The sequence below is a fragment of the Microcebus murinus genome, chromosome 27, assembly GCF_040939455.1.
Source record: "Microcebus murinus isolate Inina chromosome 27, M.murinus_Inina_mat1.0, whole genome shotgun sequence".
Taxonomy (NCBI): Eukaryota; Metazoa; Chordata; class Mammalia; order Primates; family Cheirogaleidae; genus Microcebus; species Microcebus murinus.
Window position 1 is genome coordinate 4,465,654 of NC_134130.1, and position 27,215 is coordinate 4,492,868.

At 53.7% G+C, this 27,215-nt stretch overlaps 3 protein-coding genes and 1 pseudogene across 20 annotated transcripts in view; 2 read left to right on the forward strand and 2 right to left on the reverse strand.

Annotated features, from left to right (window-relative positions):
* Nucleotides 1-873: 873 nt before the first annotated feature.
* On the reverse strand, nucleotides 874-5,179 carry HSD11B1L (hydroxysteroid 11-beta dehydrogenase 1 like). 7 transcript variants are annotated; one of them, XM_075998199.1, is made up of 8 exons: nucleotides 5,021-5,179; nucleotides 3,521-3,607; nucleotides 3,316-3,446; nucleotides 2,692-2,803; nucleotides 2,283-2,374; nucleotides 1,890-2,035; nucleotides 1,584-1,749; nucleotides 874-1,501 (listed from the first exon to the last, which is right to left on the reverse strand). In XM_075998199.1, the coding sequence occupies exons 1-8, from the start codon at nucleotides 5,175-5,177 to the stop codon at nucleotides 1,187-1,189; spliced, it is 1,206 nt and encodes a 401-aa protein (XP_075854314.1). In that variant the 5' UTR covers nucleotides 5,178-5,179; the 3' UTR covers nucleotides 874-1,186. The 7 variants fall into 7 exon arrangements, with proteins under 7 accessions (XP_075854314.1, XP_075854318.1, XP_012617075.2 ...); XM_075998203.1 differs by having other exon boundaries at nucleotides 1,890-2,058; XM_012761621.3 differs by having other exon boundaries at nucleotides 1,890-1,983; nucleotides 5,021-5,178.
* A 174-nt stretch (nucleotides 5,180-5,353) lies between these two features.
* Nucleotides 5,354-7,459, forward strand: MICOS13 (mitochondrial contact site and cristae organizing system subunit 13). Its single transcript, XM_012761629.3, has 4 exons — nucleotides 5,354-5,830; nucleotides 6,465-6,642; nucleotides 6,793-6,844; nucleotides 7,229-7,459. The coding sequence occupies exons 1-4, from the start codon at nucleotides 5,802-5,804 to the stop codon at nucleotides 7,324-7,326; spliced, it is 357 nt and encodes a 118-aa protein (XP_012617083.1). The 5' UTR covers nucleotides 5,354-5,801; the 3' UTR covers nucleotides 7,327-7,459.
* Nucleotides 7,460-11,532: 4,073 nt separating this feature from the next.
* LOC142864959 (uncharacterized) lies at nucleotides 11,533-11,620 on the forward strand (annotated as a pseudogene).
* A 468-nt stretch (nucleotides 11,621-12,088) lies between these two features.
* SAFB (scaffold attachment factor B) overlaps nucleotides 12,089-27,215 on the reverse strand; it is a 72,018-nt gene continuing 56,891 nt past the window's right edge. For 4 of the 12 annotated variants that reach the window (XM_075998161.1, XM_075998160.1, XM_075998157.1 and 1 more), the window contains 13 exons: nucleotides 26,795-26,889; nucleotides 24,868-25,017; nucleotides 24,707-24,789; nucleotides 24,259-24,398; nucleotides 24,009-24,097; nucleotides 22,045-22,151; nucleotides 18,831-19,127; nucleotides 16,996-17,133; nucleotides 16,716-16,758; nucleotides 13,382-13,500; nucleotides 13,123-13,226; nucleotides 12,684-12,750; nucleotides 12,089-12,398 (listed from right to left, as the gene is read on the reverse strand). In XM_075998161.1, coding sequence (XP_075854276.1) covers nucleotides 12,269-12,398; nucleotides 12,684-12,750; nucleotides 13,123-13,226; nucleotides 13,382-13,500; nucleotides 16,716-16,758; nucleotides 16,996-17,133; nucleotides 18,831-19,127; nucleotides 22,045-22,151; nucleotides 24,009-24,097; nucleotides 24,259-24,398; nucleotides 24,707-24,789; nucleotides 24,868-25,017; nucleotides 26,795-26,889 — 1,562 coding nt within the window. In that variant the 3' untranslated portion in view covers nucleotides 12,089-12,268. The remainder of the gene's footprint in view (nucleotides 12,399-12,683; nucleotides 12,751-13,122; nucleotides 13,227-13,381; nucleotides 13,501-16,715; nucleotides 16,759-16,995; nucleotides 17,134-18,830; nucleotides 19,128-22,044; nucleotides 22,152-24,008; nucleotides 24,098-24,258; nucleotides 24,399-24,706; nucleotides 24,790-24,867; nucleotides 25,018-26,794; nucleotides 26,890-27,215) is intronic. The other 8 variants (XM_075998162.1, XM_075998158.1, XM_075998166.1 and 5 more) reach the window with 3 other exon arrangements.

Below are 27,215 nucleotides of genomic sequence, written 5' to 3' on the forward strand. Positions count from 1 at the left end.
TTAGCCCTTCTAACACCTGCTGGAGTCTTGGACGGCCCCCAGCAGCTAGCATTGTATTTCTAGAAAGCTGTACTCATCCGACAGTTCCCATTTTTGCCGCTGCTGCTTCTTTTGCGACCGGCTTACCGCCTGGGGGCAGGGGGGGCGCGTCAGCCTCCAGGGAACGGACGCGACGCCGGCGCTGCGCAGACACACACAGCCCGGCCCTGGCGCGACCGGGGACAGCGGGCGTCGCGCTCCTCCGCACTGCGCGTCAGCCTCCAGGGAACGGACGCAGACAGACACAGCCCGGCCCTGGCGCGACCGGGGACAGCGGGCGTCGCGCTCCTCCGCACTGCGCGTCAGCCTCCAGGGAACGGACGCAGACAGACACAGCCCGGCCCTGGCGCGACCGGGGACAGCGGGCGTCGCGCTCCTCCGCACTGCGCGTCAGCCTCCAGGGAACGGACGCAGACACACACAGCCCGGCCCTGGCGCGACGCGGGGACAGCGGGCGTCGCGCTCCTCCGCACTGCGCGTCAGCCTCCAGGGAACGGACGCAGACACACACAGCCCGGCCCTGGCGCGACGCGGGGACAGCGGGCGTCGCGCTCCTCCGCACTGCGCAGGCGGCCGCGGCGCCCCTCCGGCCGCGAAGACGCCCCGGGTCGTGGGCGTCAGGCCTGGGGCCTGCTGTTAGGGGCGCGCCAACCACGGACGCCCCGGGCCCGCTTCCGCCCTGACCTCCTGACCTGAGCGGGCTCGCCCTCTCGCTCTCGGCCTCCACCTCCCCATCTTTGAGATGGGCCCAGGTTACGGCCCGGCACACTCGCACCCGGCCCCTGCCCGCCGCCAGAAAATCGGCAGGACCGAGGAATCTGAACGACACACATGCAAGGCAAGAAAGGTTTTTATTGTGAAACGCGAGCCAGGTCCAGCCAGAGCGCGCCCTTCCCTCCCCGCCCTCCGTCAGGGCACGCGGTGTCGGCGGCCCGGCGGGGCCGGCAGCGGCCCGGCGCGCCCAGGTTGGATGAGTGGGAAGAGTAGGCCAGGGACTCGGTTGCGGCGGGACAGCGCGAAGGCTCAGGGCTGGCGTGACCTGCGGCAGGTGGCCCACCTGCCTGCATCCCAGTCTCCTCGTCCGCAAACGGGGGGAGCGACCCGTCCTCAGGGACGGCCGCGGAGCCCGCCGAGCCCGGGCACGGGCCTAGCCCGGCGGCGGCGCCCGCGGCGGACCCCGTGCGGTGCGGCTGCGCTCAGGCTGCGCCGCCTCGCGGGGGCGCGTCTGCTCGCGCCCGGTGGAGCGCCCCCCGAAGGTGCGGGGGCTCAGGCGGCGGCCGCGGCCGAGACGTTCAGGTCCTGGCGGATGAACCAGGCCCGCGGGCGCGGCAGCCAGCGCCGCAGCAGGCACAGCAGGCGGCAGCGCCGCGGGAAGAAGACTCCGGAGGCGCGCGTGGCCCCGCCGCGGATCACCGCCAGGGCCGCCCTGGGCCCCGGGGCCGCCTCGGCCCTCGTGACGCCCCTGGGGACGGGAGGGCGCAGTGGGGACGGGGCCGGCGGCCCCCCACGCCCCCGGCCCAGCCCCGGCGCGCGCCCGGCCTCACCTGACGCCCTCGGCGGCGGGGGCGCGGTCCCGGAGGCCCAGCACGCACATGGTGATGGCCACGTCCACGTCCTGCACGTCCAGCTCGCGCCGCAGGGAGCCGAAGAAGCCGTCCAGCGCGAACTTGGCCGCCGAGTAGGGCGCGGAGAAGGACGTGGGCACGCGGCCTGGGGGCGCGGGGGCGGCAGCTGAGCGGCGACACCGGGCCGCGCTCCTCCGGGAAGCCTTCCCGCCCGCTCCAGGATCGCCCGCGCCGGGGGTGGACCTCCCCGCCCCGCTCACCCGCGGAGCTAGGCAGCGCACGCACCGAGCAGCGAGGACACCACCACCAGGGAGCCCTTGCTGTCCGTCAGGCTCGGCAGCGCCCGCGAGGTCAGCTGCACGTAACTCAGCAAGTTCACCTGCAGGCGGCGGCCGCGAGTCACCGGGCGCAGGGGCAGCCCGGGGCGGGGCCTAGACTCGGAAGAGGGTGGAGCCTAGAAACCCGGACGGCCGGGGCCGAGGACCGAGCACCGCCCAGAGGCGTGGCCAAGGAAAGAAAGGCGGGGCCTTGGGCTGGGCCTGGCCACGGATGGGAGGGGTGTGGTCAGGGGCGGGAGGCGGGGCCTTGGGCCGAAGGGGCGTGGCCAGGACCGGGAGGTCGGGGCCCGGGCGAGGGGCGGAGGGATCCCTGAGCCGGGCCGCTGCGGGGGCGGAGCACCTGCAAGAGCCCGCGTGTCGCCTGGGCGCTGCGGCCCCGCGTCCCGGCCGGGGCGCCGCCGACGTGGTTCAGCACGAGGTAGTCCAGGCCGCCTGGCCCAGAAAGGCCGGTCAGCCCGAGGCTACCTCCGGAGGCCCTGCCGCTGGGCGCGATCAACCCCGCCCTAAACCCCGCCCCTGCGAGGCCCCGCCCCCAGAGCTGCCCAGGTGAGCTCCGCCCCTAGGACTCCCTGCTTTGAACCCCGTACAGAGGCCCGACCCCGGTGCAATGAGGCCCCACCCCGGCCACGCTCCCGGACCCCACAAGTCTCCGCCCTCAGACGTCCCTTACTATCACACCCGCACCCCAATCCCGGTCCTGCCCCTAAGGCCACGGTCCGGAACTCTGGACTCCAGGCCCCGCCCCTCACCCAGCTTGTCCAGGGCAAACTGCACCACGTGCTCGGGCGCCTCGGGGGAGGCCATGTCCGCCGCGATGTAGAAGACCTTGGGGGCGCCCAGCTTCCGGCAGTTCCCTACCACCTAGGGGGGCCAGAGCTGCCCGTGGGCCTCTCCTCCCCAGCTGGCCCCCCTCCACCTGCCGGGCCCTGCCCTGCTCTGAGCCTCGAGTCCCATTCAACGTCATTCCCAAAGCTTTACCTCTTTGGGGGCCCTAACACAACATTTCCAGAGTCCTGGCTTCTCTCGAAAATTTGAAGGTTTGTCCCCAAGAGCGGTTCATTGCCTTGAAGCAGCAATAGGCCGTGGCTAGTAAGTGCCTCCCCACTTTGAGTTTGAGAACCTTGGCTATGGGCACAAGCCCGACACTATCAATACCCCACACCCCCTGCTACTGCATCAGGACAACACCATGACTCACGAGGAGGTACTTTGCCTCCCTTTTGGCAAATGAGGAAACTGAGGCTCAGAGAGGTTAGGCGACTTGTCCAAGGTCACAGAGGCCGCCAGGATCATTGCAGGGATGCAAACCCAGTCCCTCTTTGCCCCGCCCCCGCTTGCACCCACACCATTCAACTGGACACGGGTGGTCTTACCTTCTGTAGGAGGGCCTCGGTGTACGCAGTGAGCACCAGGTGCGAGCCCAGGCGGGCGTAGTGGTACGCCAGCTCCTCGCCCACACCCGCACTGGCCCCTGTCAGCAGCACGCGGGCGCCCTGGAGGCTGGCTGGCAGGGAGCAGAGGGGGTCAGCCTTAGGAGAGGCCAGCCCCATTTTTCCCTCCCAGCCCCCAGCTGCTCACCGGGGTCGAAGTTGTCGTCCCAGTAGTAGGTGAAGAACAGGGCCCCCAGCGCTGTGAGGAGCAGCACCTTCATGGCCCTCTGTGGGCCTGCAGCGGGAGAGAGGGTGGGCAGCACAGGCCTGCCCACAGCCAGGCTTTGATGAGCCTTTGGTGATGCTGCCTGCCATGGACCTGCCCCCGCTCTCCACCTCCACGGCCACCATCTGTCCAGGCCACCACTGTGGCTGAACGCTCCCTCCACCCAGCAGCTGAATCACATCTTGCCTCCTCCCCAGCTGAAAATCTTCTCGAATTCATTTAGGAGAAAAACTAGACTCCTGGATGGCCAAAAGGGCCCTGCGTGGCCCATCCCTACTTGCCCACTCCGCTCTGCTAGAGCAGCCTCTTCTTCACCATGCTGCCTCAGGGCCTTTGCACCGGCTATTCCCCCTGATTGGAATGCTCTTCCCCGTGAGGGCAGGAAGGAAATAAACGCCTCCTTCTGTTTTGTTCACTGTTGGGTCTTCAGTGCCCCAGACGGTGCCAGGCACACAGTAGGAGCTCAACAGATACTGGACTGACAATGCAGTGATAAGAGGAACGTGGGAGGTCAGAGCTGGGGGAGTCCGGGGAGACAGCTCTGTCTGGAGATGCTCCCAAGGGAGGAGGTGGACACGCAGGGCTGGGGTTGGAGACAGAGGGGCCTGTGTCATCGGGGTTCACATGTGACCTCAGCTGTGGGAGCTGATTTACTTTTTCCAGGGAGAAGGTGAAACAGAAAAACAGGCCAGGTTCTTAAAGTTCCAGTGGTCATGGGTCTTCCCCAGAAAGGGCACAGAGCTATCATATCTTGGGGTTTCTGTCCCCTAAACTCGATGGGATGAGGACAGGGGGAGTTCCTGAATCCATGGAACTGAGGGAGCAGGTGGAGGTGGTGGGCTTGGGGAGTCCCCAACTCTTCCATCTCTGGGTCCAGCCCTACAGTCTCTGCCCCTGCTGTTCTCTTAGCGTGCTCCCTGACATCCTCCACGAACCCCAGGCTCAGCATCTGACCCCAAACCTGCCTCTCCTCAGGCCACCACCGCCAGGATGGCCCCACCGCACCCCATCCCTGGAGGGCAAGCCCGGGTGTTGGCCTCACCTCCTCCCATCCGTCGTCCCCATGGCCCCAGGTCGCACCAGTTCTGTCTCAGGAATCTCTCCCACTGTCCCCGGGGCTCCCAGCTCATCACCGGCCCCTGCCCTGGCCCCCGGGACCCCCACCTACACTGTGGCTTCCCCACCTCACACCCGTTCCCTGCAGCCTCTTGTCCCCGCACAGCCAAAGGGGTCTTTGTCGTAAGAACTCTGGCCGTGCCCCTTCCTGCCCCATACCCTCTCGGGGCTCTCCCCGGCCCGACGGGGACCAGGCTCCACACCCAGCCCAGAGCCCTGGGGTCTGGCCCCTGCCTGCCTGCCTCAGCTTCCCCTCTGAACAAAGGGGGCGTGTGGCCCGCCGCGAGCCCCCGGCCACGCACTCACCCACTCGAGACTCAAGTTTCCCCCACCAAAGGGGTTGGGGACCCAGCCTGGGCACCACACGAACGCCCTCGGGCCTCCCGCCCAGGCCGCGTCCGGCCGGGTCCCGGACCGCGCCCCCTTCCCGGTTGGCCCGAGTCACGTGACTACGAGCCCACATCCTCGAGGGAGGGAGGGGCCAGGCCGTGGAGACCGCGCGCCCGAGCGTTGCCAGGCAACAGCCTCCCAGAGACTCTCCGCCTCCCAGCCTCCGTTCCTCGCTCTAGATGGAAGCTCCACCCCCGAATGAGATCACGTGACTCCGGGCCCGCCCCTCTAGAACGATCCCGCCCCCGCGTTGCCGTGACACCCGCCTTCTAGGCTCACTCTTCCGAAGTCCGGGCCTTAAGTCCCCCGCGCGGGCGCGGGTGGATCTCTCGGGCTCCGAGATCTTCTCAGGTCACACTCGGGTTTCCCTTAAGAAACTCGACGCCTCTTTCCCCTCACGCCGCCAGGACCGGGCTGGGCTGACTACATTGCCCAGGAGGCTTCGCGAACAGGCGGTTCACGGGGCGGTGCCGACTACATTTCCCAGACAGCTTTGCGGCGGCCCGGCCCGGGGAAGGGAGCATTTCCCAGACGCCCTTCGCAGCCTTTCTACGGCGTCTCAGGGCCGTAACGAGACTCCGAATCCCGGAGGCCTTTGCGGCCGAGAAGAAAGACTACATCTCCCAAAGGCCTCTGCGCCGTCGCGACCGGAAGCGGCGGGCGAGTCTAGTGTCCTTGCGCGCGGAGCCGAGCGACCATGGTGGCCCGGGTGTGGTCGCTGATGAGGTGCGTGGGGTCTTGGGACGTCCCTCTCCTATAGGCACCCCACTCTGGTTTGGCCCCGACCTGCTGTTTGCTTCCCATAATGTCAGCTCCTCCGTCCACGTGGCCCACATGGGGAAACTGAGGCTCAAGTGTGGTGGGGCTTCGCGAGTTCGCCGATGGCCCCCCAGCGAGCCTTGTCCCACTCAAGGTGTCGGCGACCCCTCCGAGCCTCAGTTGCTTCATCTGTGAAGTGGAAACGCCCGGTGAAACCTGCCGCTCGCCGTGATGGGGAGGTTAATGCGCGCCCAGAGCAGCGAGTGACATACAGGAAGCGCCCAGGAACACTTAGAATAACCCCTGGGTTGCTTGCGGAGCGTCCCTACCTAGGCAGGAGGGCTTCTAGAAAGTCGTCACTGTCCTCTGCTCTCGGACTTGGAGTGACCCACTATCCCTCTCCCGGCGTCACTTTGACAGTTAAAGTGGTGTTAAGTCGCCCAGCTTTGCACACTGTACATTGCGTGCCTTTGGTGCCACAGTGTGTCACTCTCTGGACCGTGAGCCCCTAGGAGGGTCTAACTCCTCTCTGGGGGCCCAGACCCTTGTGGGTGGCCAGCAGTGTCCACTGAGCTTCTGTCCCTTCCTTCCCTGCCTGCAGGTTCCTCATCAAGGGCAGCGTGGCTGGGGGTGCCGTCTACCTGGTGTACGATCAGGAGCTTCTGGGGCCCAGCGACAAGAGCGAGGCAGCCCTGCGGAAGGCCGGGGAGGTGGTCCCCCCGGCCATGTACCAGTTGAGCCAGTACGTGTGTGACCAGACAGGCCTGCAAATACCCAAGGTATCCCCGGCTGGGAGTGAGGCCAGGGCTTGGCGGGAGTTTGGCTCTGGGGTCCCTCCAGCCCTGCTTGGTGTCTTTTGCCCTGGGGCTGGCCTGATCCCCAGGCCTGAGCACCTTTCACCAGCCTGTTTTGGCCGTCTTTCTTCCCAGCTCCCAGCCCCTCCAAAGATTCACTTCCCCATCCGGGACTCCTGGAATTCAGGTAGGACCCCCTGGTCCCTCTGCCCTAGAGGTGGCCCCAGACACCCCAGGCTAGCACCCTCTGTGCTTCCTGGCCATTCCTTCCCATCCGTCCCTGTTTCTGCCATGTGTGTGTCTCTCCCACCTAAAGAGGAGTGGAGATTCTGGGGAGGGGCCATGAGGGAGTCTCCTTAGAGGGCTGGGCTGTGTTGACAGGTAGAATGGGATATAGGAGCCCATTATGGAACTTGTCCTGTGAGCTTGGACAAGGCCCTGCCTGTTGTCTGCCTCAGTTTCTCTGCTGGATGTTATGCCTCTACAAAAGCCTTGCCAACCTAGAGTTTTTCCTGGGGCTTGGCCAAAGCTGAGCAGGGGACCTCACCGGGTGGCTGTGCCCTTCCCACAGGTGTCATCACAGTGATTTCGGCTCTGTCAGTGGCCCCCTCCAAGGCCTGCGAGTACTCCAAGGAGGGCTGGGAATACGTGAAGGCGCGTACCAAGTAGTGAGTCAGCAGAGGCTGCCTGCCTCGGGTCAGAACAGGCAGGGACACCACCGACCTGAAGATTCCAGACTGGGACCCCCACTCCAAGGGCAGCTCCTGGCCTTGCCGGCCCAATAAAGGACTTCGGAAGTGTTCCCTGACCTGTGTGCTGGCCCCAGCGGGGAGTGGGGGGGTACGGGGTGTGCCTGCTGGTGCCCAGAGTGCCAGGGCCTGGGCTTCTGGTTCCCGGTGGCTCCTCAGGGCCTGACTCTGACTGCAGGCCGTGGTTCACCCGTTGCCGTCCTGACAGTTGCTGCCAGTGCTCTGCAGGCAGTGCTCAGAGCCCCAGAAGGGTGGGGAATGTGCTGAGAGCAAGCCCAGGATGGGGGTTCTTGGTGCTGGAGGGCTGATCCCAGGGTGGGGCAGTCTGGGAGCCGGGACTTTGTGGGGAGGGTCAGAATTGGGGTCTCCTTCACTGTCAACAGGGCAGTAGCGCCCAAGGCTGCTGATCCTCCACATCCTCCAATCCCTGGTCTCGTGCCAACTGGTCTCCACCCTCATCCCTTTCCCTGACAACCTTGGTGATTCCTGGGGAGAACAGGCCGGGTTTGCTGCCTTTCAGAGGGTCTCCTTGCGCCCATCTCCCAGATATCCCCTTCTCCCCTGGGATGCTGCCCCTGCCGCATGTTGCCCCAGCTGCCTGGCTGCGTCTCCCCCATCAAGCCGTGAGCTCCGGGAGGGTGGGCCTGTGCAGGGGCTCCCTGCAAGGTCCCCAGCACCCAGGGACAATGGGCATCCCAGGAGGTTGGTGATGGCAAGAAGCTTGTGCCTGGAAACCGGAGTCCAGTGTCCCTAGACAGACAGGGAGGGTGTGGGCTGGGGTGGGAGCCAGACGCCTTCCCAGGACGTGCCCACAAGCACGTGTGTCCCCGAACTGGATCCCCTGGTCCTGGGGTTTATGGGGGACATTTTTTTAAGTGACAGAGCTCAGGACGGGGGCATATGTTACGGATGAGGGGTGCAAAGACCACCTAGGGGGATGGCTCTCCAGTCTGACTTGCAGTGGGGAGGAGTGAGCAGCTGCCCGCCGGGCCCTTGCAGCTCCATCCCAGTGGCCGAGTCCTGCAGCTCCGGGAACATGGCTGTGAAGTTCCCCTGGGCAATAGGCTTCATCCCATGGGTCGGTCCTGGCCCACCAGCTGACACACTTGAAGGACGTGCCTGTGGCTGGGGGAGTGAGGAGGCCGTGGGACAGGGTGACCTGGGTAGGAAGGGGCTGGGGATGCATGTGGCCACACTCACAACCCCACACACTCTCCAGTAACATGAGCCAGGAGAGGTGGCCCATTTTACAGATGAGGAAACCGAGGCCCAGGAGTGGATTGCGGAGCAAGGCAGGGCTGGTGTGTGGCACAGTGTCACTTGGATAGCTGGAAGCAGCGTTCTCATAATTTGGCTGTGGCAGACTGGGCCAGTACAGGCGAGGAACAGGCCCCAGGGGGAAGCTCGTGTGTGATCATGCTGGGGATAGGAGCACTGGGAGTCCAACAGGTGGAGGCCAGTGTGTAACCGAGTGACAAGCTGTAATCAGTGTGTTTTAGGCTGGTCACCACAGCTGCACCCATGGCCCTGTCCCCTCTGAGTGAGCCCTAATTGGTGGCAGGAGGTGATGGTGCAGGAATAGGACATTGTAAGGGGTGGCGGATGCAGAAGCAGATGTGACGGAGCAATGTGAGCCCCAAGGACACTGGCCGGGGCTGGGCTCAGGGCCTCTGTGAGCGAAGCCCAGCTGGCCCTTGGGTCCACACCTATGGGTGCCTCACGGACCCGCAGCAGCCTGGTTTGCCCTGTAGATGGGCTGAGGGCCAAGCCAGACTTAATTAAAATGGAAAAGAAAAGGTGACACCCAAAGCAGCCATCTCATTTGGCCCTGGAAATGACTTTGCTAACAATAATGATCCTGGTGAACTTGAACTTGGGAGCCACTCTATATATAGCCTTGGTAAAATTAGGATTTCTGTAGCTGAAGGAGGTGCTGGGGGAGAAGGCTAGTCCTGTAATGAGGCCCTGTATCCAACAATCCTCTGAACAACCCAGTAGCCCCATTTCACAGATAAGCAAATGGAGGCTGGGAGAACAAGGAGCGTCCCCAAGCATGCAACAGCAGGGGCAGGAGAGGAAGAACAATGCTGGCCTTGGGAGGCCCCAGTGGAGAAGGGATGGTCTGCAGCAAATGGTGCTGGCAAAACTGGACATCCCCACGCAGGAGTGAAGTTGGACCCTCACCTAACACCATATACAAAGAATCACTCAACACAAATTCCAGACCTAAACCTGAGACCCCAAATGGTAAAACTCTTAGAAAGAAACGTAAGGGAGAAACTTCAGGATGTTGGATTTGGCAATGATTTCTTGCTCATGACACAGTAGGTACAGGCAAAAGGAAAACTAGATAAAGTGGACTTTAGCAAAATTAACACCTTTTATGCAACAAAGTACACTATCAGCCAGGTACAGTGGTGGCACGCACCTGTAGTCCCAGCTGCTCAGGAGGATCGCGTGATCCTGGGAGTTGGAGTTTGCAGTGAGCTATGATTGCGCTTATGAACAGCCACTGTACTCCAGCCTGGCAACAAAGCAAGACTGCAGCTCTAAAAATATACTGGGGGGGAAAAAAAGTACACTACTGAGAGTGGAAAAGGCCAGTCCACAGAATGACAGGAAATAGTCACAAGCCATGTATCTGATAAGGGCTTAATGTCAAGAATATATAGAATCCAACTCAAAACCAAAACAACTCAATTCAAAAAAAGAGGCAAAAGACTTGAACAGACATTTCTCTAAAGAAGATATGGGAGGCCAAGGCAGGAGGATCATTTGAGCCCAAGAGTTGGAGGCTGCAGTGAGCTGTGATCGCACCACTGCACTCCAGCCTGGGGGACAGAGCCAGACCCCATCTCTAAAAAAATAAATGAGAAAAGAACAGTTAGCACATGAAAAGATGCTCAACATCCCTAAACATTAAGGAAATGCAAATGAAAACTGCAATGTGGTATCACTTCATATACATTAAGATGGCTTTTACAAAAAAAATGGAAAAGTGTTGGCAAGGATATGAAGTTGGACCCCTTGTGCCTTGCTGGTGGGAATGTAAAATGGTGCAGCTGCTATGGAAAATACGGTGATTCCTCAGAACGCTAAACACAGAATTACCATGTGATCTCATTTACGTACTAAGAGGAGGGACTCAGACACTGACACCAATGTTTGCAGCACTATTAGCCACAAGGATTAACAGGTGGAAGCAACCTGACTGTCCACTGACAGGAGGGATGAGGAAAGCGTGTTCCACACAGTAACAGTCGGCCATAACGGAATGAAGCACCACACAGGCTGTGAGATGGATGGACCTTGATGACATCGTCCTCAGTGAAAAGAGGCAGACACAGGAGGACACATCCTGTGATTCCACACACAGGAGGCCCCTAGAGTTGTCACATCCACAGAGACACAAAGTAGAATGGTGGGTGCCAGGGGCTGGGAGATAGTTTTTAATGTGCGGATTTAATGTGTGTTTGGGAGGGATTAAAATTCTGGAGATGAACAGTGGCTGATGGTTGTACAGCACTGTGGATGTACCATAACACCACTTAATTGTACACCTAAAAATGGTCAAAATGGTAAATTTTATATAAAAATAATATGCATTATTATATAAAAGTAATACTCTATTAAAAAAAAAGGCAAGGAGACAAATCCCCCCTGAAGGGTCTGGAAGGAATGCAGTCCTAGAGACACCATTTTGCCTTTGGCCCAGTGAACAAGGTGGACTTCTGGCTTCCAGAATTGTAAGATAATAAATTTATGTGTGCTCGCTTCGGCAGCACATATATTACAATTGGAATGAGTCCGGACGCGGTGGCTCACGCCTGTAATCCTAGCACTCTGGGAGGCAGAGGTGGGCGGATTGCTCGAGGTCAGGAGTTGGAAACCAGCCTGAGCAAGAGACCCCGTCCCTACTATAAATAGAAAGAAATTGGCCAACTAATATATACAGAAAAAATTAGCCGGGCATGGTGGCGCATGCCTGTAGTCCCGGCTACTTGGGAGGCTGAGGCAGGAGGATCACTTGAGCCCAGGAGTTTGAGGTTGCTGTGAGCTAGGCTGATGCCATGGCACTCACTCTAGCCTGGGCAACAAAGTGAGACTCTGTCTCAAAAAAAAAAAAAAAAAAAAAAATTGGAATGATGCAGATAAGATTAGAATGGCCCCTGCACAAGGATGACACACAAATTCATGAAGTGTTCCATATTAAAAAAAAAAATTCTATTGTTTTAAGCCATTAAGTTTGAGGCAGTTGGTTACAGCAGCCCTAGGAAAAACTCCTACAGCCCCTTCTATTCTAATGCGTGCCAGTTCCTTGTGTCTGCCAGAAGTCACATTAGGTGACAGTGGTATTCAGCCACTAGCTAATACCGCTGGATGCTGCCCCACAGCCCCCTCTGGTGGACAAGCATCTCCTGCAGACAGGCTGCCACCATGGCTGTTCCACTGGCTCCTTCCATGGTCCCCCTCCCAACCTGAACCCTTGTTTCCAGAAGAATGCAGGATTCGTCAGGGAGAAGACTTTGCACACACCCTGCCTTTCAGCGAGCCGGCTAGAGACCTGGCCATGGAGGTGGAGCGCAGCCCAGGGCAACCCGAGGCAGCCTCCCCCACCGAAAAGCTAAGTATAATTTCATCTCATGGAAAAAGCCAGAAATAACAAGGGATGATACTTTAAATAAAGGGTATATGAACAGAAACACATTTATTACAAAAAAACAAAACAAAACAAAAACAAATTCACATTGTGTTGAGCTATAATATGGCAGCAGATAAAAAAAATATTTTTACACAGTTTAAGATAACTCCTAACAGAACATAGTCTTGTTGCCACATGACGGACACAGGATTCAAAGTACTTAGTAGCGGCGAGTGAAGCGGGCGTCGCTGGGTCTGCTACCCCCACTCTGGCCTCCAAACCCGCCTTGCATTCTGCCCCGCGGAATGGGGTGGCCCCGGGAGGCCCCACCAGGGGCAAAGCTGCCACGCCTAGGAACAAATTCAGAATCTTTTGTCCAGGAAGCTCCCCCACTCTGGCCCTATCCCCACCCCCACGAACTCACAGGGCTTGCCCGCAGGCAGATGCCCTTCCTGAGCACCCCCTCCAGCAGCAGACAGACTCTACTGCATGAGATGATCACCTTGCATCACACTTGGGGGAAGGTGGCGTTAGCTGGGAACACTTGGTTGCTTTTAAACCTTCACCGAGGTAGGCCAACACACAGGGAAGGGAGGCACCACAGGGAGAGTGGCGTCACCCACAAAATGTCTTACCCTGACATCCCTCCCCGATTCATCATGTGGCCAGGCCCAGAGTGACCAGACATGCTTCTTTCACCACCTGGAAGAAAGATACACTCGTCACAGAGCATCGAGCACAGGATGTTGGTTGCGGCACCTGGTTAATGCAGAACAGGCAGACCCCAGCCAGATGCCTCCGCACACGCGCCTCGGTGTCCTGCCTGAGACGACTCAGGAACACCCCCTGCCTGATTTCTGGGCCAGACCTCCAGGCAGCAGTGTCTGTGGCGCTCACCCACCCATCGCTCTGCTCACTCAGGCGACTGCTAACGCGCACCTGTCCTGCTCTGCGAGGAGCGGGAGCGGGAGCCTAGCAGGCTGGCTGCAGGCAGAGCAGGAGCGGCTCCAGGCTCAATCTTTTCTGTAGCTTCCCAACAAAGACACAAAGTTCGGCCTGTAGCCCAGTCCTCACCTTGCCACCTCTTGTGATCCCGGTCCATCATGCCCCCGTCAGCCGAACCCTGCCATGCCCGGTCATCCTCTCTTCGGCCATGGTCCCCCCAGTCACGTCTGCCCCTTGAAAAGAGACATCTCTGATTTGGACTGCCCCCATCCCTTTGGGCAGGAGGGCCAGGAAAACGGAAACCAGCTCTTATCCCAATGGGCTCACTCACCTCTCTCCCACACAATCATCGCAGTAGCCACCCCACCGTGGGGTGTAGGACACTAACCTGGGTGGAGGAGGCAGCCCCCGGCCTTCACTCAGCCTCTTGTTGGAGCCATAGCCCCCCCAGCCATCGCGGGAGTCCCGGCCGTGGCGCTCTGGTCCTCCATGGCGTTCAGGATAATGCTGGATGAGGAGAACCCAGAAAGAAGAGAAAGCTCTAGTATCAACTCCTGGATCCCAAAGCCCTCAGGCAATGGGATGGCAACGACAACAACAGTAACTCCCACAGAAGTGCTGACAGGACCCGGCACTCCCACAAGGCCGGGCCATGCCCAGGCTCAGGCTCAGGCTCAGCACTGGGGAGGTGATAAAGGAAACCCATGGCCGACATTCACCCGACTACAAAGGAGGAAGAGTTCAAGCACGGAAGGACTCCCAGGGGATGATGGGGCCCAGTAGCTGCTTAATACCAAGGATGGCATCTCCATGGTGGGTCTCCAAAGCACGACCAGAGCTGAGAGGGCCACCAACTAAGATGCTGCTCATAAGAGAGTGCTCCAGGGCCCACAGCTCATACAGTTAGTCACCACAAACTAATGGTTTTCTCTCATCAACTGTCTATACTGTAAAGGTCAAGTTCACAACCTTTAACACATGCACATAAGGGAAATACTTGAGTTTTACAAGTTTCTTCCTTCCACAGCAAAGCAAGCATATATATATACATATACACACACACAGCTGCACGCAACACCTCTACCAGCCTATTGCCAGGTTCCTTATTACAGAATGTTGTTAACTATATGACGACAGGATCTCTAAATACTGTCCTCTTTTGTAAAAAGGTTAACAAGTTTACTGGGAATACTATCATGTAGTAAAATTCAATAGGTTTATTTTCCTCAAAACACACACACACACACACACACACACACACACTCTCACTCACTCAACCTGGTATGCATGTTATGAGTAACTGCTGTTTACACAGGTATTTAATCCAATGCAGCCTTTCACTGTAACCATTTCTGGTCCTGCTCTGCTCAGGCTGAAGGATGCCTGTCAGGCGGAACTAGAGGGCAGCATGCCCTTGGCCAGCACAGGCCACGGGTTCCCAACCCTGTCCTTTTGGTACTTGACAGACAAAAAAGGAGGCTTCACACTCTATGCTCACTTCTTTGAGGGTCAAGGTTAACATTTACCCAAAGCCTGCTTCTGTGGCTCAAGCTCCAGCCTGACTTTCACAGAAGCCAGTGAGATGGCTTTGGCTACATGGCCTGTTGCTCTGTGGTCCACAGATACAGTGGCCTTTGGGATTTGCCCAGGACTGCATTTAAAGTGAGAAGAAACCAACAAACAGTCCTGGTAATGAAAACTGCTAGGATGCTTCCAGATGGCCTAGTTGTACAAATCCAAGTTCACCTCTCCCATTAAATGGAGAGCTCTGCCAGGCTGAGGGCATGGATGGCAGCCTGTTCTTACATGTCATCAGAGCCTGGGATGGCACACCTGCAGCCCCATCTCCTGGCTTATCCTACCAAGCATGGGCTCATGACACCACCCTCAACAAAATAAAGAAAACAGGTTAATTCTGAAAGATGTACAAAGTGTAGCTATGTTCCCTCAAGTACACAATCACGGCCAGAGCATCTATGCAAGGCAGTGCTGCCAAATGCAAGAACTTCTTAAAATAAGACTCTCGAAATAATATATCTTTCTATTTCTTTTTTGAGACAGTCCTGCTCTGTTGCTCAGGCGAGAGTACAGTGGCGTCATCGTAGCTCACTGCAGCCTCCAACTCCTGGGCTCCAGTGATCCTTCCACCTCAGCCTCCCAAGTAAGCTGGGACTACAGGCAAGCTCTATGACACCTGGTTGATTTTTCTATTTTTAGTACATACAGGATTTCCCTCTTCCTCAGTCTGGTCTCAAACTCCTGAGGTCAAGCAAGCCGCCTGTCTGGGCCTCCCAGAGTGCTGGGATTACAGGCGTGAGCGACTGAGCCTGGCCCTGAAATAATATTTCTATAAACGATGTTTAAGACATATTGATTTTCAAATAGGTACCTAGTTCTTTAACTATTTAGCCACCTGCATCCCTCTCTAATAGCTTAACAGTGAACCAACAGTGTTCTGATCAACCAGGCCATGTAACAATTCACTAAGGCCCTGAAGTTCTCTGTTCCTTTCTCTCAAGTCACTTGTCACCACGTGCCATTTGGGGCACCAACGATGTCCTATTTATCGCTGGGTATGTGAGCAAAGATAATCCAACTCCCCTTCCCATGCAGAGGAGTAGTCTGTGGTAACCTGCTGAAAAGTAGCCAGTGTGGATGGAAAGCGCTGGGGAACGCGTGCACTCAGAAACCCGAACCCCCTGAAGCAGATCCCCCACTACACGGGAGGAATCAACACGCTCATGTCACAACTGGACACAGTCTCGACAGGGAGTGGTGACAACAAGTTAGAACCCCAGCTCTGATTCTGGAGCCTGGGTCCTAACAATTGAGCCACGCTTCTCCATCAAAGAAAGCCCAGAAGACTAGTCTAGTTTTGCTGCATGGCACGTAACATTTGCTTCCAGGAGCAGGGAGAAAGGAATCCCGTGAGACGCATGAAATTGCTCCTGAGGCAGAAGAGCATGCCCAAGACAGAGGGCAGGAACCTGGGTACCCCCAGCCACATCACGTCAATGAAGGAGGACAACGAGATTGAAAAGTGAAGCTTCTGCTAGAGTTGAGGAAAAGCTAACGGGGACGAGGCATCAACTCTGCCACCACAACGGCCTCTCCACAGCCTTCCCTCCTGTCCCCACGTTTTCCAGTAAACCCACTAAAGTCTGAGACACTTTCTGGGAAATCCTCAATCTACATGTAAGAGACAGAAGACGAGGATGAAACTGAGCTTATTCTTCTCATGTGCGAATCCTGCAATGAGAACGAGTGTGGCCAGAGACTGCGTTGTTTCCAAGGCTAAGTGGGGCCCTGGGCCGCCCAAGTGAAGCGGGGCCGTCTTGCCTCACACACAAACAGGGAAGGCCCTGGGGAGCAGACACACCGACCACGACGCAGAAGCACGTGAGTGGCCGCATGCTCACCAGGTACCTTCCCATGAGCTAGGGGAGCCCCACCCCGAGGCCTGCCAGCCCAGTGTGCTCAGTGAGCACGGCTCACAGAAACTCAGTCGGGCTCTAGGCCAAAAGAGGCTTCAGAGGAGCTCTCTGGATTCACAGCCAAGACCAAGCAGAAATATCCCATTTTCATCCCAAACACAGAAGGTGCTCTGCTTTTCCTTTGCCTCACTTTTCCTCTCACTGCAGTGGGAGGGAGGAGGTGTGCAGAGGGTAAGGGAAGCAACGCTATGGGAAAAGCTGTGGATACAACTGTAGCTTCCGACTTACCTGTCCTTCTCTTTCTCCCATCATTGACCTTGAACCTTCTCTCCTGAAAAAGGTAATTTAAAGCAAACCATAAGGAGAGGAAGAGGCTTGTGAACAGAGTGGCCAATCAGACCCCCAAAATGAAAAGCAACGTTTCCCAAACCGAAGGCAGGTGATGCAGAGCCTGACTCAGTGCCAACCGCATGCACCGATGGCTCAGAGCCCAGAAAGCCACTCCTTATTCTCAGAGAATGAACCAGCAGAAAGAAAACCTGCACCAAGTGGGCAGGCCCCAACTGACCTGTCCACCGAGTGGTCGGGGTAGCGGCCCCGGTCCCTGTGGTCGAAGTCATGGAAGCGATCCTGGCGGTTGAAGTCAGAGTGGTAGCGCTCATCCAGGGCGGCCCGCTTGGCCTCTGGCCAATAGGCATCATCTCGCCTATGAGGGGCACGGGCAGGAGATAAAGCCATTTTCCCTCCAACCGTATGTGTGAGCTTTGTGCGAGCTGGTGAAGTAGCCCCTAATTGTCCCTGCCCCCAGCACTTCACAGACAGGGAATTAATTAATTTCACCAAAGTGTTCCCTGCTACATGAGCCTAGAGATCTGATTTGACCCCAATGACTGAATGACGGTTTCCGTTTTATCCAGCACCCCCTGCCCCGCCTATACCCAACAAGACAGTGAGAAGTGGGCAGTGGCAGCCTTCGGACAGGCTCGGGGAATCCACACAGCCACCAGCTCTCAGGAAACCAGTGCAAGCCTCTACCCCGAGGAGCTCTTTACAGCACACCTGGCACCTCTGCTACATATACACTCTGAGTTGTTGCCCCCCAAAGATGTCACTGACACAAGCACTTGAAACATACTGTTTCAGCACACTGGTGACCACCATGGACTCTTAACATCAGTATTTTATAAAAGCCATAGGGCCAGGCGTGGTGATTCACCCCTGTATTCCTAGCACTCTGGGAGGCAAAGGTGGGAGGATCGCTCAAGGTCAGGAGTTCAAAACCAGCCTGAGCAAGAGTGAGACCCCGTGTCTACTAAAAACAATAGAAATCAATTGGCCAACTAAAATATATATAGAAAAAAATTATTGCTCAAGGTCAGGAGTTCAAAACCAGCCTGAGCAAGACCCCGTCTCTACCAAAAATAGAAATAAGTCAACTGATCAACTAAAAATATATACACAAAAAATTAGCCGGGCATGGTGGCGCATGCCTGTAGTCCCAGCTACTCGGGACGCTGAGGCAGTAGGATCGCTGAGCCCCGGAGTTTGAGGTTGCTGTGAGCCAGGCTGACGCCACGGCACTCACTCTAGCCTGGGCAACAAAGTGAGACTCTGTCTCAAAAAATAAATAAATAAATAAAAATAAAATAAAATTAAAGAGGCATGGTGGCACATGCCTGTAGTCCCAGCTACTCGGGAGGCCGAGGCAGGAGGATCCCTTGAGCCCAGGAGTTTGAGGTTGCTGTGAGGTAGGCTGACGCCACAGCACTCTAGCCCCGGCAACAGAGTGAGACTCTGTCTAACAACAACAACAAAAGCCGTAAGTGTTCCTAAACAGCTTAGATGGCCCTTTATAAGAGTCAAAATACATATTTCATGGGTACCTCCTTCAACTCATGAAGCAGAAAAAAAAGAAATAGCGCAATTTGTCCCAAGTTGTTATGCATGGAGAAAGCCTGATAGGATCGAGGCTGGAATTATCCACCCAATTCCTGACAGCAAAGTTTTCATTTAGGTTCCAGTCCTACTGGGTGTAGCGTTATTCTATGCATACCTCTCATGGGTATGTTTGGGGATGTGAAATTAATATTAGTACGAAGAGGAGCAGAAACAAATTACAATGGATTAAAAAGCCAGGACAGGCCTCAGAAGAGGTTTTTCGTCTCTGTCTCCCCTGCCAGCACATTTCACGGGCTGCTCTAGTGCCTGGACCTGAACCCAGTGATTTAATAATCACCGCAGCATCCATCCAGCCATCTCAAGATCCCTGCTGAAGTACAGGAGAAGGCCCACGTCTCTACCTGTGCATGCTTTTAAAGACAGAGCTCACGCTAACATCATTCATTAATACGATTCTGACCCACAAGGGCCACCTAAGGGCAACAGGATGGGGTGTCAGCTTACCGGCCATCAAGGTCGTAGGGCCGCCGCACTGCAGGCCGCCGTTCCTGCTCATAGCGCCGGAGCTCCTCGCGCTCACGGTGGATGCGTTCCTGCTCACGCCTGCGCTCATGCTCCACGTGCATGCGCTCGCGCTCCAGTCGCTCCCGCTCCATGCGCTCCCGCTCCAGCCGCTGCCTCTGGAAGGCCAGCCTCTCCCGGGCAAACTCCAGCCGCTCACGCTCCTCCCGCTCCTCGCGCTCCTCACGCTCCCACTGCGCCTGCATGCGCTGCTCCCGATCACTGCGCTCCCGCACCCTGCTGCACAACAGTTAGGCTGCAGAAAGGCCAGCAGGAATCCCCCAGCCAGGTCCACCCCCAGGAAAACAGATTCCAGGGCTGTGCCTCCACCTGCATAACCCACAGAACCACAAGCAAGACCAAGGAGGAGGAGCCTGGGGACCAGGGACAATGTGAGAAAGCAGGAAGAGCACAAGAGTGCCACCCAGTTCTCCTTCCACCATGGTCCCCGCATAGCCAGATAACCAAGAGTGAAGGGAGGGGTGTTGTATGTGTTCCCCTCTGCATGATCAGCTATTATGTGAACTGGGCCTTATTTCCTGGACCTTGACATCTGATTTCATGACATAAGACAGTCATAAGTCAGAAATGGAACATATTCTTCATGGTGAGTGACTCAAAATTAGAACCATTGCTCCCTAAACCATGAGCTTAACTTAGTCATTGGAAAATGAGGCTGGAGCACTAGAATCCAAATCTTGTTGATGTCTATAAAGCCCCAGACCTGAAGCTGGGCAGGAATTCTGCCCAGGCCAAGGACAGTAACAGCTACATAATTATGACAGTGACACAGGCATTTTTGTGCTTTTCCTTTCAGGTTTTTATAGAGGCAACAAAGACAAGTGCCAAACTGTCTGTTTTTTACTCCTTCTCTATGCATTTACAGTTACAGTTGGCCCTCTGGATCTAGTGATCCAATCAGCCAAAGATCAAAATATTAGAGGAAAAAAACCCCCGAAAACCCCAACAATACCATGAATACAACACAGTAAAAAACCAAAAATAACAAAACCAATGAACAAACAAAAAAACACTACAATATGCCGGGCGTGCTAGCTCACCCGTTATTCTAGCACTCTGGGAGGTTAAGGCAGAAGTATCACTTGAGCTCAGGAGTTTGAAAGCTGCCTGAGCAAGAGCCAGACTACTGTCTCTACTAAAAATAGAAAAATTAGCCAGGCACTGTGGTGCCCAGTGGTGTCCCAGACACTTGGGAGATAAAGTCAAGAGAATAGCTTGAGCCGAGGAGTTTGAGGTTGCACTGAGGAATCATAACACCACTGTATGTTTATCCAGGGTGAGAGTGAGATTCTGGCTCAAGGAAAACAAAAAACAAACAAACCAAAACCAAAACCAATCCCTCCCACCACTACAGAATAACAACCACGGACACAGCAATTTCCTTGTATTCGGTATAAGTAGTCCAGAGACTATTTAAAGTCCTCAGGAGGATGTGCGTAAGTTCTATGCAGACCCCACGCTCTTTAGTATCAGGGACATGAACCTCCACAGCTTTGGTTCAGGAATCCCAGAACCAATTCCCCTGGGATACCGAAGGACAACTGTATACTTGTACCAGAAGAAATGGATAATCGTGCCCTGTTTTGTGTCTGTGTTCTGGACACAAATGCCTGTCAATTCTTTGGTTCACTCCACATGTCTTGGTCGCTCCCACATCTGCCTCCGTGGCTCTCCGGCCCCTTCACGAGGAGCCCACAGCGTGAAGAATGCGGGGTTTATGGAACCAGCATGAGGCATGAGGGGATGTCTCTGTTGTTCCCAAAAGCTACAGCTTCATAAAACGGACACCCAGGCAACACTTTCTTGAGCACAGGTTCCGCCAGGCCACACATGGATAAGAGAATTGCTGGGACCAGAACCCTGGGCCTTTCACGCAGCTCTGGGGTGTCCCTGGGCCCATTTACAGTCTCCTAACAGAAACGCCCACCTCCCAGCACCTCCACGCATATGTTTGATCAAAACACTGAGGGATGAGAACATGGCCCCTCCACCGTTTTGATTTCCCTGATCCCTAGTGAGACTTGACAGCTTTTCATCTGTTTCAAGGTCATTTGTACTGCCCTTCTTGTGAAGTGTCCACATAGTTCTGTGAACTTTTCTTTCAGGCAGTTTTTTTCTATTGATTTATTATATTTATTTCAAATCACTTTTACTCCCATCAACTGCATGTCTTTTGACTTTGCCTATGGTTTCTCATGGTAGAAAAGTTTAATTTTGACTGGGTCAATTTCTCTTTATGACTTTTAAGGCCCTCGAAACCTCAAATTCATAAGCTATGCTACAAGGTCAATGATGTGAGGCAAGAATGCAGAGCAGGCTGTGAAGGCACAGCCACATGACCTGAAGCCCTGTGTGGGTCAGTCCGTCCTTTCTACATGGTGGGAAATGTCACTGCTCCCATATTCTGTGGTCTGTGCTGCTGATCAGATGCCAGTTACTCCACCAAAGCTGCATGTGCCTTTGCCTGCCATTTTCCGTTTCGGCAAACTGTTCTGTAGGGAGCATTACAAAAACTGCTCCCCTGCCTCAGCCCCCAATTTCACTCTATTTTTTGTTATTTTTTCTAAACTAATAGTACTTCAAAAATTTTTTTTAAGTAACCCAGATGTGCAAATTCAAGTTGCCCTGAATATACATACTCCCACTGGTCCTTATTTTTAAAACTATAATTTAATATTTGATTCTTCATAGTAAAGGTAGATTAACAGTAACACAGAATGACCAAATAACATTCGTTTTTAGTCTTTAAAAGTTATGACAACATCATTCTTGACTTATTTAACGATGAAGACCTCTCAGTGCTCCTTTCGGGCTGTTACTTTTTCCCTTTTCAAAGCTTCTAAAGTAGATTTAGTATTTTTTTGCTAAATAGCACTACTGCAGCAGAAAAGCACTGAATCTCCCTATATCACCCTCTGTAATCTCTCCGGAGAGATGAGCCCATTTACATAAAATCATTTAGGAAGAGCCACGCGATGAAAGTAAAAACACAGCAAGTGCATGAACTGACAGCCAAAGGAACAAAAATGTTCACCACTGTATTCCACCCCCAGGGAACTATGAACATGTCCTCTCAGGACGTCGTCCTGACCACAGCGTAGAGAAACAACCCAACCATTCCTGGACCCAAACTCACCTACGGGATTCAGAGTCCCTTGACTTTCGAGGCTCTTTGATCTTATCAAAGGACACGATGGACGGCTTCTCTCTGCTATTTGATTTACGATCCTGGCTTTTGGAAACCTAGTTCACCAAAGAACATTAAAAACTTAAAGTACGTCAGGTACGGGAACCAACACTTGTAATCCCAGCACTTTGGGAGGCTGAGGCAGGAGGACTGCTTGAGTCCATGAGTTGAGACCAGCCTAGAAAACAGCAAGACACCATCTCTACAAAAATTAAGAAAAATCTATTGGACATAGAATCTGAGGGTATTTTGTTAAATAAAAAAAAAAAAAATCTATTGGACATAGTGGCAGATGCCTATAGTACCAGGTGCTCAGGAAGCTAAGGCCAGAGGATCGTCTGAACCCAGAAGTTTGAGATTGCAATGAGCTATCATGATGCCACTGTATTCTACACTGGGCAACACAGTGAGGATGTCTCAAAAAAAAAAAAAAGAAAAAAAAAAGGTAGAGATTACAAATGAAGAATTAAGTATGTCCATGTCCAAGCATTCAATGTGCAAATCCCACATAATGATCAACTTTTCATGAAACCATCAGATGATGATGTATTCTCTCTAAAGAAACTTTATGTTTTGCTTATTATAACTGAAAGAGTTTCATTAATATTTAATGATAAAATTTGATTCATCAACTATATTCAATAGGGTCAAAACGGAAATGAACACTGATGCCAAAATTTTTCATAAGATCAAAAACATTCATAACTTTTCTTTTGCATCCAAACTATATTTCTTGTCTTTTACTTTATAAGCAAATATGCAGTTGGAGTTACCAAATAATGCCCTTCTGGTGTGCCTGACAATCTCTGATTATGCCAAGTACATTTATTCCACAACCACCCTTTTTAGCCCTGAAATCAACACTTTCATTTTTCCATTTTTAATTATACTTCATGAAATAAGAGTAAAAGGCTACAACATGTTAAAAATTGACACAAAGTAGCACAGATTGGATGGAAGCTTCCATAACTGACAGGCTGGCTTGCAGGTGAGTAACATCATGAACCAGAGTAAATGTCTTTTGCTCTGTGCAGCTCAGGGTTGACATGGCAGGCCCAAGGCTGGCAACTGGAACTTGGACACTCTGAGTGTCACTACTCGACAGGTGACTGGTAAAGGTGGCTCAGCGTGCCCAGTCTGTGCAATTAGTTCATGGTGAACATGTCCTTCCTTCTAGGAATGGGAAATTTTAGTACCTGATGGGCAGAGGATGCCTGTTAGCAGCCTCCAATAAAAACCTTGGATGCCAATGCTCTAATGGGCTTCCCTGTAGAGAAACAGCCCATCTTAGCCGCAAATACAACTATATGCTAAGTGCAATGGTCATCCTAGTGAACTGCTAAATGTGGGTGTACTCTTGGGGACCCGTCACCCACATCTGTCAAACCTGTAAGACTGTCACAAGTCGAACTTACGAACATCAACAGCTGCCCATGACCCTAATGGCAGGCAGAGTCAGGTGCTAAGTAGCTAACACAGACATGCTGGGTTCCAGCGTTCTGTGCAGCAGCGTGCAGAGAGAAGCGTATGGGGCTGGACCCAGGGAGACCAGGCTTACAGGCAGGCTGCAAAGGCCGGCGGGGCCAGGTTTACGAATACACGATAGGGGGCTCCTGAAACTTTCAGGGCAGACAATGAAAATGGACCACTACATGCTGATTCAGGGAAAAAAGTCAAGTGTTCTCATATTTCAGTTTAAAAGTTAGCCTAGAAAAATAAAAACCAACAATCATCAGAGGAAAATTAAGTCTAAAGGAAAGCTTTAACATTTTCTCCATTTAAAAAGTGTTAGATTTATGGGATTTTGAAAAGGTAGAAAGCTTTACTTAAATTAAGCTCAAGAACTCAGTGAGATTCACACAGAAATATATATCATAAGAGCTAAATATCCTACATAGAAAATTAACACTCACTCTCTCTTTGGATCCCGATGTTTTCACACTAATAACAGGCACCCCTTTAGATTTATCCATGACTACAGTCCTCTCAGTTCCTCGACTCCCTACAGGAAAAAAAAAAGGGGAAGGGAAGATAAAATAAATACTCAATGGAGAAACTATGAAAAATGAACCTAGCTATCTCCTAATAGTAGCAAATTAACAACCCACACTGGCCAGGGTCAGAAAACAAGAAGAAACCTCCTGTATGGCCTCCCTTGCCTACCTGATTTTGTGGCTCGTGATCGCTCAGAGGGGCCAGGTTTCTGGTCATCTTGGTCCTTATTCTTTTCTCCACTTCCATCTTCACCTTTTTTAGCATCATCTTTTCTGTCCGCTTTATCGTCCCTTTTAAGGTTCGCAGATCTACAAACAGCAGCCCCGGAAACACAGCAGTGTGTTAGAGCAAGTACTCAGGCAAACAGACCAGCCCTGCCTGGACTCCCGCAATGAGCACCAACTGATTGGAGAGAGGAAACCTCCACCTACTGGCAGTGAAGGGCTGCTGACCAAGTTCAAAACACACAGGAAGGGATCCCATGGAGATTCAACCTCTGAGATAGTTACCCAGACTTCCATAGCTACAGAAATCTTGAAGGATGTCAGAAAAGGAAAGGGATGTCTTCAGCTGTCCCCTCCCCATTTCATCTCATCTCATCAGAGAAGAGGAGTACCTGTCCATGTTGCTTGACTTCTCCTTCTTCCCTTCACTATCTCTTTTGTCAGAGGTTTTCTTCCCAGCAGGTTCATTTTTTGCCTGAAAAAAAGAATAAAGTTAAACTATCACATCATTTTCTAAAACCGGCCACATCCCAGAGTCAAAATGATCACTCACTTTTTCCACAGAGATCATCTTCCCGTGCAGCTCCGTTTTGTGCAGGTGGTTAATGCATTTTGTTGCCTCCTCTGCTGTGGACATCGTGACAAAGCCGTAACAGCGAGCTCCGGGACTCCGGGCATTTGTCACAACCTTGGCACCCACCACCTCAAAGGGAAGCATGTAAATATAACTTGGACATGAAGCCTACAGAGATACAGACCCCAACACCCACAACTCAAATGTGTGTGGTGTTGCAATTTGAACCAGAACTCTCTGAGGGGAGGGAGTTGAAGGCAGGGCCGTGGAGACACTAGTCTCCTCTCATGTATTCCAGTCCTGGAGCCCTCCATGGGGTGAGTGCTGGCACGGGAGTTGGGTCACCAGGTGTCCTACATATCGTAGATACATATGGGGAGGATGTTATTCTGATTGTTCTTCAAAGGGACCAGGAGGGCAGTGTGCAGGAACAGAGAGAAAAGGGAAATGAAACCCACAGTTCCCATAGTGTTCCTTTAGCGTGGCTTCAAAGTTGTGCAGAAATGTTTGTAAATATACAGTCATGGTATTTTAGCCCTAAAGTATGAAGCGTTATTGTGTAGGAGGACTTTTACACAGATACTGATGTGAAGACAGGTTTGCAAACACTGCTCTGGAACACAAAAATCTACCTAATTTTTTTCCTTTGCCTGAAGGTTGAAAACTGAAACCACCTTACTATTAACACTAACAAATTTCACTGATATGTTTTAGATGGGGCCCATCCTTTACGTGTGACTCAGTTCTGCCAACAAATTCAGCAAGCTGAAGTCAGGCTCACCCTTTTAAGGCAGAAGGCACCACAGCTCAGGAAAACGCCCTCAGGAATCAATGGCCACAGCCTGTGTTCACTCGTGCTATGTCACATGGAAGGTTTTAGAGCGGTCTGCTCTCCTATTTAATCCACACAGGCCTGCAATGCACCCAAGACACTGCAGTCTTTAGGAAACTTCCCTGCTGAAAGCAGCCACCTACTGAGAGTCCCTCTGCAGTCGGGGCAAGGACCCCAGTCGGGAAGACCAGGTGCAGGTCCTTCCAGTCATGCACTTGGGATTACTGAGGCCCAGAGAGCCCTAAGTCATAATTTCTTTTCTCATTAGTTCTTGGATGTCAATAATCTGGATAGACCATATTGTTTTTCTCTATCGCGAAACTGACCCCTTACTATGGACAACACACTATACTAGATTGTACTTTGGTGACCTAAAATCTGATTCTCAGAGACACGGAGCCCTGGATGTAGTAGTTTAGTTGGGAAGTGAGTGCAACGAGTGTAAGAGAGAAAAAGGACAGGGGAGAAAGGGAAGGGAGGAAAGTTGATGGCTGCCACCCTTCACTAGCCTAGGAAAGGCAGGCACTGTAGATGAGAAGGAGCCAGAATGACCCCCAGCAGTGGGCTGGGAGCCCTCCACACCAACAGGGAAGTTCAGACAGAGGATGGGCAGGGACAGGGTCACACAACATGTTCAGAGAGGCCCCTGTTCTAAGGGCTATCCTTCTTTGTTGATGAGACTTTCCTCTGTCACCGCTGCCTCGAATTTGTGCCGACCAGAACCTCTGCCCACCCACTGCACTCTCTGAGAGTGAGTCCATGAAGAGAGAGAGAGAGAGAGAGAGACACACATACACACACGGACTCAGGAAGCCATAAAAGGAAGGGAGCACAACATGCACTCTCTGGGAGTGAGTCCATGAAGAGACACACACACATACACACACACACACACACACACGGACTCTCAGGAAGCCATAAAAGGAAGGGAGCACAACATCCATGGCCATTAGCGAACATAAGCTCCTGGTGTTATTCAAGGTGTTCACTGAGCAAGGACGAGGACGTGGATGGAAAGTCTGTATTACACTGGCTGAAAAGCACCTTCTTTCTCAGACAAGCCCTGGCTCTTACCTTCCCATATTTGCTGAAAAGATTCTTCAAATCTGTAGCTCTTGTTGTAGAAGAAAGTCCACTAACCCAGAAATTTCTACCACAACTGCTACGACCTATTTCAAAAGAAAGTTCTGTCAAAAACATAACACCAAAAACACCCTGAATTTTCCAGAAAGCGATTCCAAACCAGACACAGTGCCTTCTAGTCCAGATAGTGGCAGCACCAAAAGCCAAACAGGGGTGGAGGCCTGGCCCAGTGTCCTCATTAACAGGGTGCAGCCGCGTACCAGGCCCAACGGCACTGCCAGAAAGGCCCATCGCAACAGCACCTCGGGCGCTGTCAGCACTGTGAGAAGTTGTTCCCTTAGAAAGTTACTAAATGGCTAATTAGGTATCTCAATGGAAAAACATTCCTATTGTTTCTATTACTTGCAGCACA